Below are 12,261 nucleotides of genomic sequence, written 5' to 3'. Positions count from 1 at the left end.
GGCGGGAGCCTCGTGCACTGGGTACGCCCTTTTTTATTTATGTGAACATCTTTGCATTGATGAAATTAACTGTTTACCATTGCTACCTATGGCATCCTGATTTGGTGCTAATTCCAATCCAAAGAGACTCTTTGTGCCTTAAAATCTGTTTGTCTACCTGCTAATCAATGTTGTTATTCGTAATTTTTAGGTAACCAACACACCATGGGGTGAAAGAGTGTCCTTCATTTTCAATCCTGACTCAGATTTAGTGGCAAAGCCATTGCATGTCAGTCCTTTTATGGTAAGATATTGTTGTTGCTTTGCCTTGGGTCACCTCGGTTTGTGGTTGATTTCTATGGTCATCAATTAATAATCTATCATTCACATTATATATTTATATTTTTATGTATCAGAATCAAATTAAAATAGCATTCTTTTGTTTCTTCTAGGATTCAGAATTGTTGTTGTGTTGTAAGGAGACAGGCTATATGACAATAAAGGCATCAGCTTGATTTGGAAACCTTTCACTTGCTAGCTAAGATGGTGGCCTGAAAGTGTTAGAGTTATGTGTGTAAGGGTAGTTCTGTCATTGTCATATTATAAGACATGACTTAGTTGTTATTTACTCTTTTCTTTTTATTTCTTCTTTCCTCCCTAGGGAGGCTTATGTAATTTCTAGAAGTTTATTAATGAAGTTATTATGTGTGTTGAGAATCACTCAACACACAATCAATTCTCTCCCAATCTCTCCTGAGTCTCCTTCTCCTTCCCTTTCTCTTAGCTAATAACCCTTTGATATCTCATTAGAATCAATCCATTGAAGATTTAACTTGGTATTAGAGCTAGCATCTCTGGTTTGAGAGTCGGCTGAGCTCAGTGGTTGTCTTCTCCTCTCTTTGGAACCCTAGAAATGTAAAGGGTTCCATTAGAGGCTGTACTATGTGAGATAACTATACTTCTTACAGTCTTTGGAATATTCTTCAAACCAAGTCCATATGGAGAGAGTTTAGGAGCTGCTGAAGTGGTTTGAAGCTTTAGCAGGTGCTTGCCTAGCTACCGCCAGCCTGTGGAGTGATTGTCTCGATTCTCCTTCATCTCTCCATCTCTTTGAATGAGACCTAGTGCATTTGAATCGCCTAGAGGTGTTCTCTCAGACCCCTGACCTCTCGGGTGTTGTGAAGAGTGTTGCTTGGCTGGAAGCTACTGTGAAGCCTTTGAAGATAACCCAGAATTTCCGCCAGCCTTGGGATGTTTGAGTTTCGATAGACTGTTTTGCCTTGAAACTAGGCTTATTTGAGTCGTATAGGAGTGCTGTTTTGAAGCCCTAAGAGCCTGATTTTTGAAGGGGGAAGGTTTGGAGACTATTGCTCCCTTTTTGCTGCTGTATAGGTATCGCCAGCTCTATTTCTGCTTCTTGTTTGACCTTTTTTTGAAGATTGCTGCATTGGATGGTTGTTTGTTGCTGAGAATGGAATGTTTGCACCTTGTTACGCTTGCTGGGTGTTATGAACTGAAGTTCCTTGGGTGTTGGAAGGATTTGGTTTGAATTATGCAAGTTTTTTGCTCTCTGTATGCCTGCTGTTTTTTAGGCTTTGCCCCAGCCTAATGATTTGGTTGATTTAGAACCATTTGTGTACTAGTTTACCTCCTTTATTTGGGTTGCGTGTACTGCCTAGTTGAGCAACACACTTGTTTAACTGTGGAAGTGTCTGTATATGATGTCTACTATGTCTGGGCAAGATTCTTAGGTTAGTGGACCAACTACAGCTAGCAGCCTGAGTAGTGGTTCCCAAATGATGGCTTCCTTTGATAACCCCAACACCCAAATCTCTGTTGTGAAATTGAACAATACCAACTACTTGGATTGGTCGTGTTCTGTGAAGATGTCCCTGCGAAGTAGGGGAAGTTGGGGTATATTACTGGCTCTATTAAAGAGTGCCATTACTGATCCAGGCTATCTCAAGTGGAAGACTGAGAACTCACTGTTATGATTTAGCTGATATTCTCTATGAAACCTAAGATAGGTAGGAGGTTTATGAGTAAGGAGACTGCGAAAGATATCTAGGATAGTGTCTCCAAAGTTTTTGCTAGAGTTGGTGATGCAGCCAAAGTGTATCAAATCCTCCAAAAAATCATCCATATGAAACAGGGTGATAGGAGTATATCTGACTACTACAACACTGTTATTAGCTTGTGGGTGGAATATGATCACTATAATAACCTCCAGCTGTCCAATTCTGATGATGAGGCAAAGGTCTACAGGAACCACGAAAAGGAAAGGATCCTTATTTTGCTTGGTGGTCTTAACCCAAATATGAGCCTCTTCGCTTGCAAATGTTAGGGAGATCTCCCTTTCCATCTCTGGATGAAGTGTGTAGCTACTTGCAAACTGAAGAAACCAGGAGAACAACTATGGATATGGCACCATCAATAGAGAGATCTACTCTTGTTTCTAGTTCCCACAGAGACTGGAAAAGTGTAGGGAAAGGCCAAGGGCCAACTCGTGGAGATCATCGTGAGAGATTTAAATGTGATCACTTTGGAAAGTTGAGACACACCAAGGACAGGTGTTGGGATCTTTATGGGCGGCCCCCTGGTATGCGTGGTGGTTCATCTAGTGCCTGTGGAGGCAAGCAAGGGGGAGCTAGAGCTCACTCTGTGACATCTGAGTCTGAGACATCTGGACCCCAGCAATGCTCTTGACTCCATTTCATTGGATGATATTGCAGCCCTCGGCCGGCTGATGTCTCACCTTGGAGGGTCAGCTACTGGTTCTACCTTTGGAAGGTTAGCTACTTCTACCACAGCTCTGCAGGTCTCGTTTGCTCCTTCTTCTGCACCCACTTGGATTATTGACTCTGGACCCTCTGATCACATGACTGGTATGTCACATTATTATGATTCCTACTCCATTTGCTCTGGTCGGGACAAGGTAAGGGTTGCTGATGGTTCCCTTTCTTCTGTCTCTGGAAAGGGTAATGTAAGAGTTACTCCTTCTATTTCCCTTGAGTCTGTCCTTCATGTTCCTGATTTTGCTACTAACCTATTATCAGTGAGTCACCTAACCAAATCCTTAAATTGTTGTGTCACTTTCTTCCCTTCCTATTGTCTTTTTCAAGTCGGCGCATCTGATCCCAAAACTTTGAGGAGGTGACAAGGTCTTGAACCTATCTCCCAATTTCAGACTTTGCATAACTGCTAGTCATCCAATCAGCAGAGGTTAACATCTTAAGCAATCCATCCTTTCGGGAAATGAGGCTATCAATTGTAATGTAATTTGTTGCAAATCTTGTGATTTTGTAGGCCTCACTAAATCCCCTTTTGTGCGACTCCTCATCATTGCCAAAACCCAACTATGGTTATAAATAAAGTTGGTGATCTTCCTTACATTACCAACCAACTGTTGGACCTTTGGCAATTCTCCTATGTCCTTGAACATCAAATCTATACAATGAACCGCACATGGTGTCCAAAATAGATGTTGTCTCTTCAACATAAGCAACTAACTAGCCTTTTTGAAATTTGCTGCATTGTCAGTTACTATCTGGTTAACATTCTTCTCCTACCTCCTCTACAACTTCATCCATTAACTTATACAAGTAATGGGCATCTTTAATTTCATTAGATACATTGACCGACTTATGGAAGATCGTCTTTCCGTTGCAATAGATAAGGAAATTGATGATGGATAATCTTGTTGGTCCACTCCATCCATCACACATGATGGTTAGTCCATATAATGGCTACTTCTCCTTGAACCTCTCAACATACTCATGCACCTCTTTGACAATATCATCCAAGTAAGGCCCAATAATCTCATAAGGTGTGGGTGGCTTAACATTTTTCCCATACTACTGAATCTCCTTTACCATGGCTTTAAAGTGGGGATCTTTGCCCTTATATAGTGGAATCATGGAACTATGGAACCATCTGGAGATTGCTCTACCTATCATTTTACTCAAAGTTTTGGGTTGAAAGCTTTCTTCAATCCTCTGTTGGCCATCATCTCTTGGTTTGTAGACATTAGGATCCATGTCTCTGATATCTGGGCTCTTCTTTCTCTTACCCTTACCACTCTTAGCAAATCGGTCAAACATTCCCTTGACATTGGTTGCTCTACTGAGGCCAGTAGACTCCTTACTCCTACCTGTAAATGGACGACAAAAGGAGCCAACACCAATATCTACAGGGCCCTGGCGTTGGGGTCGAGCTGATTGACTTCTTACCAATTGTTCAGCTCTCCATTGTTTCTCTTTTGCTTCATGTCTTGATTGTCTCATCACCGATGCCAACTCTGGGTCCTCCTCCGCTTCCATATCTAATCCTTCATAAGCTTCAAAATCTTCCATGCAATTTCCCCCCAAAACATCCTCATCCTCATGTGCTTGGGTGGATTTTTTTTTGAATCTCTAAGCTGTTTTTGCATTGCCCTGTAAACTCTACAGGGCATTTTGTACACTTGGCAACATTTCCATATCCTCCTGCCGTGTGTTTTTTTTACCGAGTTACCCCACCTCCAAGATGTTAAGTATCACAGAAGTTGCAATGTGTATGCAATCTGTTGTTGTTTATCTTGGTACAGACGATCCAATGTCTTGTTGTCGCGGCATCAGCCTAAACACCAAAGATAAGTAGATAACTATATAAGTATTAAATTATATTAAAATCCACACATCAATAATTTATACAAGTAAAGTACATGCCTATATGATGCATTTCATGCATTGTATGTACTTAGCAAAGTATATTAAGTAAACTTTAAACATTTTTATATTTTCCACAATTAGTTTCACGTTATTTAATTTTTCAAAAATTAAAAAAATGACATAATAATATAATATAGTACATTAGCGTACAAATAATATGAATCTAAGTCTTCTCATGTATTTCAGCAGCCATTGAGACATTTTATCAAAATAAATGAAAGAGTAAAGATGAAAAAATCATGAATTTTTTTTTAATATTTCTGTAAGTAGTTTATAATTTCAGAAAATAGCAAAAAAAAAAAAAAAAAAAAATTATAGGGTAAAAATGTAATCTCGATGCAAAGTGATAGATCTGTACATTATGTTTTACATATATTATACACATAAGCATTGGTTGAAATTTTTGGAAGAAATAAAAAAAAAAAAATCAATTTGAGAAGCAATTTTTGGTTTTGGGTGAAAAATGCAAAGATTTGAGTTCAAATCTTTGCAAATGTATACAAAGAATGCATCACTAACTTAGTTTAATCTATTCTCTTTGCATCATAGCAAAAAACAGAACTAAAATCAAAGATTTAAACAAAAAAATCAAGTTTTTTTTCAAGAAACCTACCTTTCCCTTCAAGAACACCTTTAATCTTTGAATCTGGGTTGTTGGATGCAGCAAAGGATGTGACTCCACCCCCTTTAGAGTCGTTTTTCACCAAGGAACTGAAGCCCTCAACAGATTTGGTCGAAAAAATGGGTTTTGAAGCTTGATTTTGGGGTTTTTCCCTTGGCTAGACAGGGGTTTTTTCCGCTTGGAGTCTCTAGCTCGTGTTCTGCTGGAAAACTGAAAAAAAAATGTGTTCATTTAAGTATTGAGATGTATCGATATGTATCAGTGCGTATCGTACCGTGTTGGCCGATACGTCTCGGTATCGGTGTCAATACGATACATACCAATACGTATCTATTTTTTTTTTAAAATATAATGTCTTGACTGTATTGATATGTATTGACCGATACATGTCGATACGATACGATATGATACTATACAGTCGATATGTATCGATACAGCCGAGACGTACTTTTTATTTATTTATTATTTTTATAACATATCGGTACATATCCATATGTATCGGTCGATACATATCGATACGTACCGATACATATCGATCGTCTCGATACATATCGATCGTCTCGATACATATCGATCGTCTCGATACTTAAATGAACACATGTTTTTTTCAGTTTTTCTAACAGAACACGAACCAGAGACTCTCCAGACGGAAAAACCCTTGTTCAGCCAAGGGAAAAACCCCAAAATCAAGTTTCAAACCCATTTTTCGACCAAACCTGTTGAGGGCTTTAATTCCTTGGTGAAAAACGACTCTGAAGGAGGTGGAATCACATTCTTTGTTGCATCCAACAACCCAGATTCGAAGGTTGAAGGTGTTCTTGAAGGAAAAGTAGGGTTTTTGAAAAAACTTTATTTTTTGGTTCAAATCTTTGATTTTAGTTCTGTTTTTTGCTATAATTCAATGAGAATTGGTTAAACTAAGTTAGTGATGCATTCTTTGTATACATTTTCAAAGATTTGAACTCAAATCTTTGCATTTTTCACCCAAAATCGAAAATTGCTTCTCAAATTGATTTTTTTTTAATTTATTTATTATTTCTTCCAAAAATTTCAACCAATGCTTGTGTATAATATATGTTAAACATAATGGACAAATCTCTCACCTTGCATCAAGATTATATTTTTACCCTATAATCCGTATTTTTTTTTGTTACTATTTTCTGAAATTATAAATTGCTTACAAAAATGAAAAAATTCATGATTTTTTTTATCTTTGCTCTTTCATTATAGTTTGATAAAATGTCTCAATGGCTGAAATACATGAGAAGACTTAGACTCATATTATTTGTATGCTAATGTACTATATTGCATTATTATGTCATTTTTTCAATTTCTGAAAAATTAAATAATGTGAAACTAATTGTGGAAAATATAAAAATGTTTAAAGTTTGCTTAATATACTTTGTTAAGTACATGAAATGCATCATATAGACATGTACTTGTATAAATTATTGATGTGTGGATTTTAATATAGTTTAATACTTATATAGTCATCTACTTATCTTTGATGTTTAGGACGATGCCACGACAACAAGCATTGGGTGGTCTTATTGTACCAAGATAAACAACCACAGATTACATACACAGTGCAGCTTCTGTGACACTCAACATCTTGGATGTGGGGTAACTCGGCAAAAATAACACATGGCAGGAGGATATGGAAATATTGCCAAGTGTACAAAGTATCCTATAGAGTTAAGCAGGGCAATGCAAAAACACTTTAGAGATTCAAAAAAAAAAAAAAAAAAAATCCACCCAAACACATAAGGATGAGGATGTTTTGGTGGAAAATTTGATGGAAGATTTTGAAGCTTATGAAGGATCAGTTATGGAAGCGGAGGAGGACCCAGAGTTGGCATGGGGGATGAGACAATCAAGACATAAAGCAAGAGAGAAACAATAGAGAGCTGAGCAATTGGTAAGAAGTTAATCAGCTCGACCCCAACGCCAGGGCCCTGTGGATATTGATGTTGACTCCGCTTGTCGTCCATTTGTAGGTAAGGGTAAGGAGCCTGCTGGCCTTAGTAGAGCAACCAGTGTCAAGGGAATGTTTGACCGGTTTACTAAGAGTGGTAAGGGTAAGAGAAAGAAGAGCCCAGATATCGAAAAGCCTTACCCAGGGTGGTCGTAGATCAGCAGCTTGCGCTCCTTACTCAACCAAGCAACTCCAGAATGCGCTAGCGCGCCAGAACAGAGACATGGATCCTAATGTCTAAAGGATTGATGATGGCCAATAGATGGTTGATGAAAGCTTTCAACCCAAAACTTTGAGTAAAAGGATAGGTAGAGCAATCTCCAAATGGTTCCACAGTTCCATGATTCCACCATATAAGGCCAAAGATCCCCACTTCAAGGCCATGGTAAAGGAGATTCAGCGGTGTGGGAAAAATGTTAAGCCACCCACACCTTATGAGATTATTGGGCCTTACTTGGATGATATTGTCCAAGAGGTGCAAGAGTATATTGAGAGGTTCAAGGAGAAGTGGTCACTATATAGAGTGACCATCATGTGTGATGGATGAAGTGGACCAACAAGATTATCCATCATCAGTTTCCTTATCTATTGTGATGGAAAGACAATCTTCCACAAGTCGGTCAATGCATTTAGTAAAATAAAATATGCTCATTACTTGTATAAGTTAATGGATGAAGTTGTGGAGAAGGTAGGAGAAGAAAATGTTGTCCAGATAGTAACTGACAATGTAGCAAATTTCCAAAAGGCTGGTCAGTTACTTATGTTGAAGAGGCAACATCTATTTTGGACACCATGTGCGGCTCATTGTATAGATTTGATGTTTAAGGACATAGGAGAATTGCCAAAGGTCCAATAGTTGGTTGGTGATGCAACGAAGATAACCAACTTTGTTTATAACCATAGTTGGGTTTTGGCATTGATGAGAAGTCACACAAAAGGGGATTAGTGAGGCTTGCAACCACAAGATTTGCAACAAATTACATTGTAATTGATAGCCCCATTTCCCAAAAGGATGGACTGCTTAAGATGTTCACTTCTGCTGACTGGATGACTAGCAGTTATGCAAGGTCTGAAATTGGGAGATATGTTCAAGACCTTGTCACTTCCTCAAAGTTTTGGGATCAGATGCGCCGACTTGATATGATTATGCACCCACTTTTTTGTCTTCATAGAGAGGTTGATGGGGATAAAGAGCAGACCATGGGTAAGATGGTAGCGCTCATGCAAGATGTTAAGAAGAAGATACATGATGATAACCCAACATCAAGCAAGAAGTATTTGAAGATTATAACCGATCAATGGGAAAAGATGTCGGTTCAAGATGTTCATTGGGTAGGTAATCTTATAATTCATCCTTATGTAGATGATTTTAGTTTTATTTTAAACACTTATTAAGTTACTATTTATTTTGTTAGTATTCTAGGTTTCTAACCATTAATTACAAACCATGTGCAACATATTATTTAAATCCGGATAGTCAATACAATAATGATATAGGGTGTAGACCAGATCTATTGAGTGCCTTAAGGAATGTTGTCAACAGATTGGAGCCAAATATGGCCAATGCCTCACTTGCCATGGAAGAGGTTAGTAATACATTAGTTGTATACCTGTAGAAAAGATTGAAACCAAGAATATGTCAAATAACAGTTTCAGTGGTGATTGGTGAACTAATTTTTTAATAACTCTCTAGGCTAACTATTTTCGGGATGCCACTCGTGGTTTTGCTGATAGAATGGCTATCCATGTTAGGGGCACACAACGCCCAAATAAGTTAGGTTTAATAATTTATTATGTTATTTAAAATTTGTTTCAAGGTTTTGTCTTTTAATATTTTATTTATTATTGTGCAATTAATTGGTGGCTCAATTATGGGGGTACTAGTGCTCCACACTTAACTACAATTGCCATTTGAGTATTATCCCTAACGACATCCTCTAATGGCTGCGATCGTAACTAGAGTACATTCGGGTTGATACACACCAAACCCCGCAATCGTCTCAGTTATTCAAAGTTGGAGAAGCTAGTGTATGTCCATTACAACATGAAGCTAAAGCTTAAATATTTAGAGTTGGAAAGAGAAGGGGATGGAGTAGATATCAACCCAATCGACATCAACCACCTACTTGGCGATGAAGATCCAATTAGAGCATGGATGGAGGACACCAATAAGGTATTGGTAATGGATCAGTTAAGTAAGGATCACCAGACAATCAAACCTGATCCAATCATAGAGAACATCATTCGATAGATTGATGATGATGAAACACAGGCACCATCAGAAGATCTTTATCCTAATGTTGAAGAGGATGATAGTAGCCCTGAAGAAGGTTTAATTAGGAGGACGAGGTCAGGTCATCCGTATGGAGGAACTCAACAAGATGTTGATGTTGATGATGATGATGAAGGCGGCGATGGTGATGGTGATGGTGGTGGTGGTGGTGGTGTTGCTGTTGCTGCTGCTATTGCTGCTGCTGTTGATGATGATGATGATGATGGTAATGGTGGTGGTGGTGGCCATGGTGGTAGTAGTGGTGCTAGTGGTAGTGGTGGTGGTGCTGGAGGTAGTGGTGGTGCTGGTGGTAGTGGTGGTGGTGGTGGTGGTGGTGGCCATGGTGGTAGTAGTGGTGCTAGTGGTAGTGGTGGTGGTGCTGGTGGTGGCCATGGGGCTTCACAACATTATGCTAGGATGCAGTTCATAGGTGAGGCAGGATATACACATGCTACCCAAAATACTCATCATGGTGGTTACCATAAGACTTACAGTCGGAAAGGTAAGGCTGCCAAACGTTCCCACAATCCATATGATGGTGATGTGCTTATGAGTAGCATGGAGTCACTTAGCATTGGTTCTAATCATGCTGATGCTTCATCTAGTCATAGGCGTTATGCATCCGGTTCTTCTTTGGGCTATGGACATAGGGCTTCTGTAGGGAATGGAAGTTATGGATACAGAGAGGCACAACCACAACCTTGTATTTTCACGACATTAGCTACTCCAGAGCAGTACACACGATTCTACTATGAGTGGGAGAGTCACTACCATCAGTATTTCGAGTGGGCTCAGTATTGTGCTTATGTTCGATCAGTACACAATATCATCCTAGTCGCTCTTATTCTTGAAGACCCTTACAAATATGACTTTGATCCACCCCAACATTCTTCATGGAAACAGAGTGACTCTACATGTAAGAAATCTAATCTTTTAATCTTTTATAACAATTTCAAAGTGCCGCACTTGTCTGGTTATACATTATTCACAGTTCTTAGTGTATATGCATGATATATGACATAAATTGCTTGTTTATATTGTTTTTTTGTGTCCAAAAGTGTATTTCCATGCGTATTTTATGTTAGAGTTTATATGTTGTAAGGGTATTTTAGGGAATGTTAGTTTACTAGTTGCCTTATATTATAATTCTCTTTTTTTCCCTTTTACCTCCCTAGGGAGGAGTATGTAATTTGTTCTATTCTCATAATGGAGTAATATAGGTGTGTGAGAGACATTCTCTCTAACACACAACTTTCCACCGAATTCTCTTTCTCTCCATTTCTTCATCTTCATCTTCTTCTTCTTCTCTTCTTCTTCTTTCTTACCTTACATCCATTACCTAAATCTCAACTTGGTATCAGAGCACTCTTTGATTCTGGTTTGAGAGTTGTTCTACCGGCTCTCTTTCTTCTCTCCCTCTCTTTGGAACCCTAGGTTACAAAGGGGTTCCAAGGAAGGGGCTGCTATGTGAAAAAACTTTGAAGGAATCATGCCATATGTCTAGATGAAGACTATGGAAGCACCAACAGAGGTATTCAGGTGAAGATTTGACAATTTGAATCCCAAATCAACAAAGGAATGTTTGGGCTGGGTTATCGCCGGCTCCTGAGTGTATAGCTTGTCTCTTCTTCACTCTACATTTGTTCAAGCCCAATCTTGGTTCATTGGAGTTGCCCTAGGCTCCTCTTTCATCCCCCCAAGAGCCTGGTTGCAAAGGGAGAAAGCTCAAGACCTGCAACTCATGTTTATGCTGCTGCTACAGTACCGCCAGCATCTCCTTCCTTTCCTTCGATTCTCCCCTATTCCAACATATTTTGCAGTAGGGGCAGGCTTGTTAGAATCGCCCAGAGGCATCCTTTAAGGTCCTTAGGGACTCGGCTAGTGATATGGAATGGTTGTAGAACATAGTTTTCTTCTTTACAGCTTCACAGGCACCGGCAGCTTCTGGTTTACCTCTTTGTTTCATCTATACAGCCTTGTGGTGTGTTGCATGGTTGCTGTTGGCTGAAGGAGTACTTTATTTGAGTGTTTTTTATTATTATGGAGTGAAGCTAAGGTGAACATAACATTTGATTCAACTATTTTCAAGAAACTATTGTTTGTTTCCTTGCTCTGTGGTGGAATTGATTGCTGATTTGTTTCTGTATTTGGGTTGGTGTGGTCTCCCCATTTGAGTTAAATACTTTTCTTTCGAAGAGGGACTGCTTTGTGTTGATAAGGAAAGTGGTTTGAGCTTCTCTAGTTGTGGTGTTGCATTTCTTTGATCTTTGAGTTGTTCGTTTTATTTGGCTGCTGGACTGTGTTCTTTCTTGGGTTGAGAATATCCTCCCCATTTGACTGGGTATTACTTATATCTTGTTAGTGTGTTGTTTGGAAAAGTGAATCGACAGAGGTTGTTTGGAGGTTTCCTGATAAGCATTTGTCTTTGTTTGGGTAGAGTGTGTGCTCCCCATTGGATTTGAGTATTATTTTCCTTTTCTTTCTTCATTCCTCTATTATGTTAGCTCTTGGAGGAAGAGGCCAGGGTCCACCTCAAGGAAATGATAGAGATAGGTTCCGCTGTGACCACTTTAGGAAGTTTGGACACACGCGAGAGAGATGTTGGGTACTTCATGGCTATCCCCCTAGTATACCAGGTAGCAGGAGAGGGGGAGCCAGAGCATACACCTTGTTGACTGAGGATACACCTATGCGACCTCCATAT

General features: G+C 39.1%; 1 protein-coding gene across 1 annotated transcript in view; it reads left to right on the top strand.

Moving 5' to 3' along the window:
* The window catches only part of LOC122641025, a 30,733-nt gene that overhangs the window by 2,594 nt on the left and 15,878 nt on the right, over nucleotides 1-12,261 (top strand). The window contains exon 3 of the mRNA XM_043834340.1: nucleotides 191-283. Within this exon, the coding sequence (XP_043690275.1) occupies nucleotides 191-283 (93 nt within the window). The remainder of the gene's footprint in view (nucleotides 1-190; nucleotides 284-12,261) is intronic.

The sequence above is a fragment of the Telopea speciosissima genome, chromosome 9 (genome assembly GCF_018873765.1).
Source record: "Telopea speciosissima isolate NSW1024214 ecotype Mountain lineage chromosome 9, Tspe_v1, whole genome shotgun sequence".
Lineage (NCBI taxonomy): Eukaryota > Viridiplantae > Streptophyta > Magnoliopsida > Proteales > Proteaceae > Telopea > Telopea speciosissima.
The sequence above is the reverse complement of the archived record's forward strand: the minus strand, read 5'-3'. Positions and strand labels throughout refer to the sequence as shown.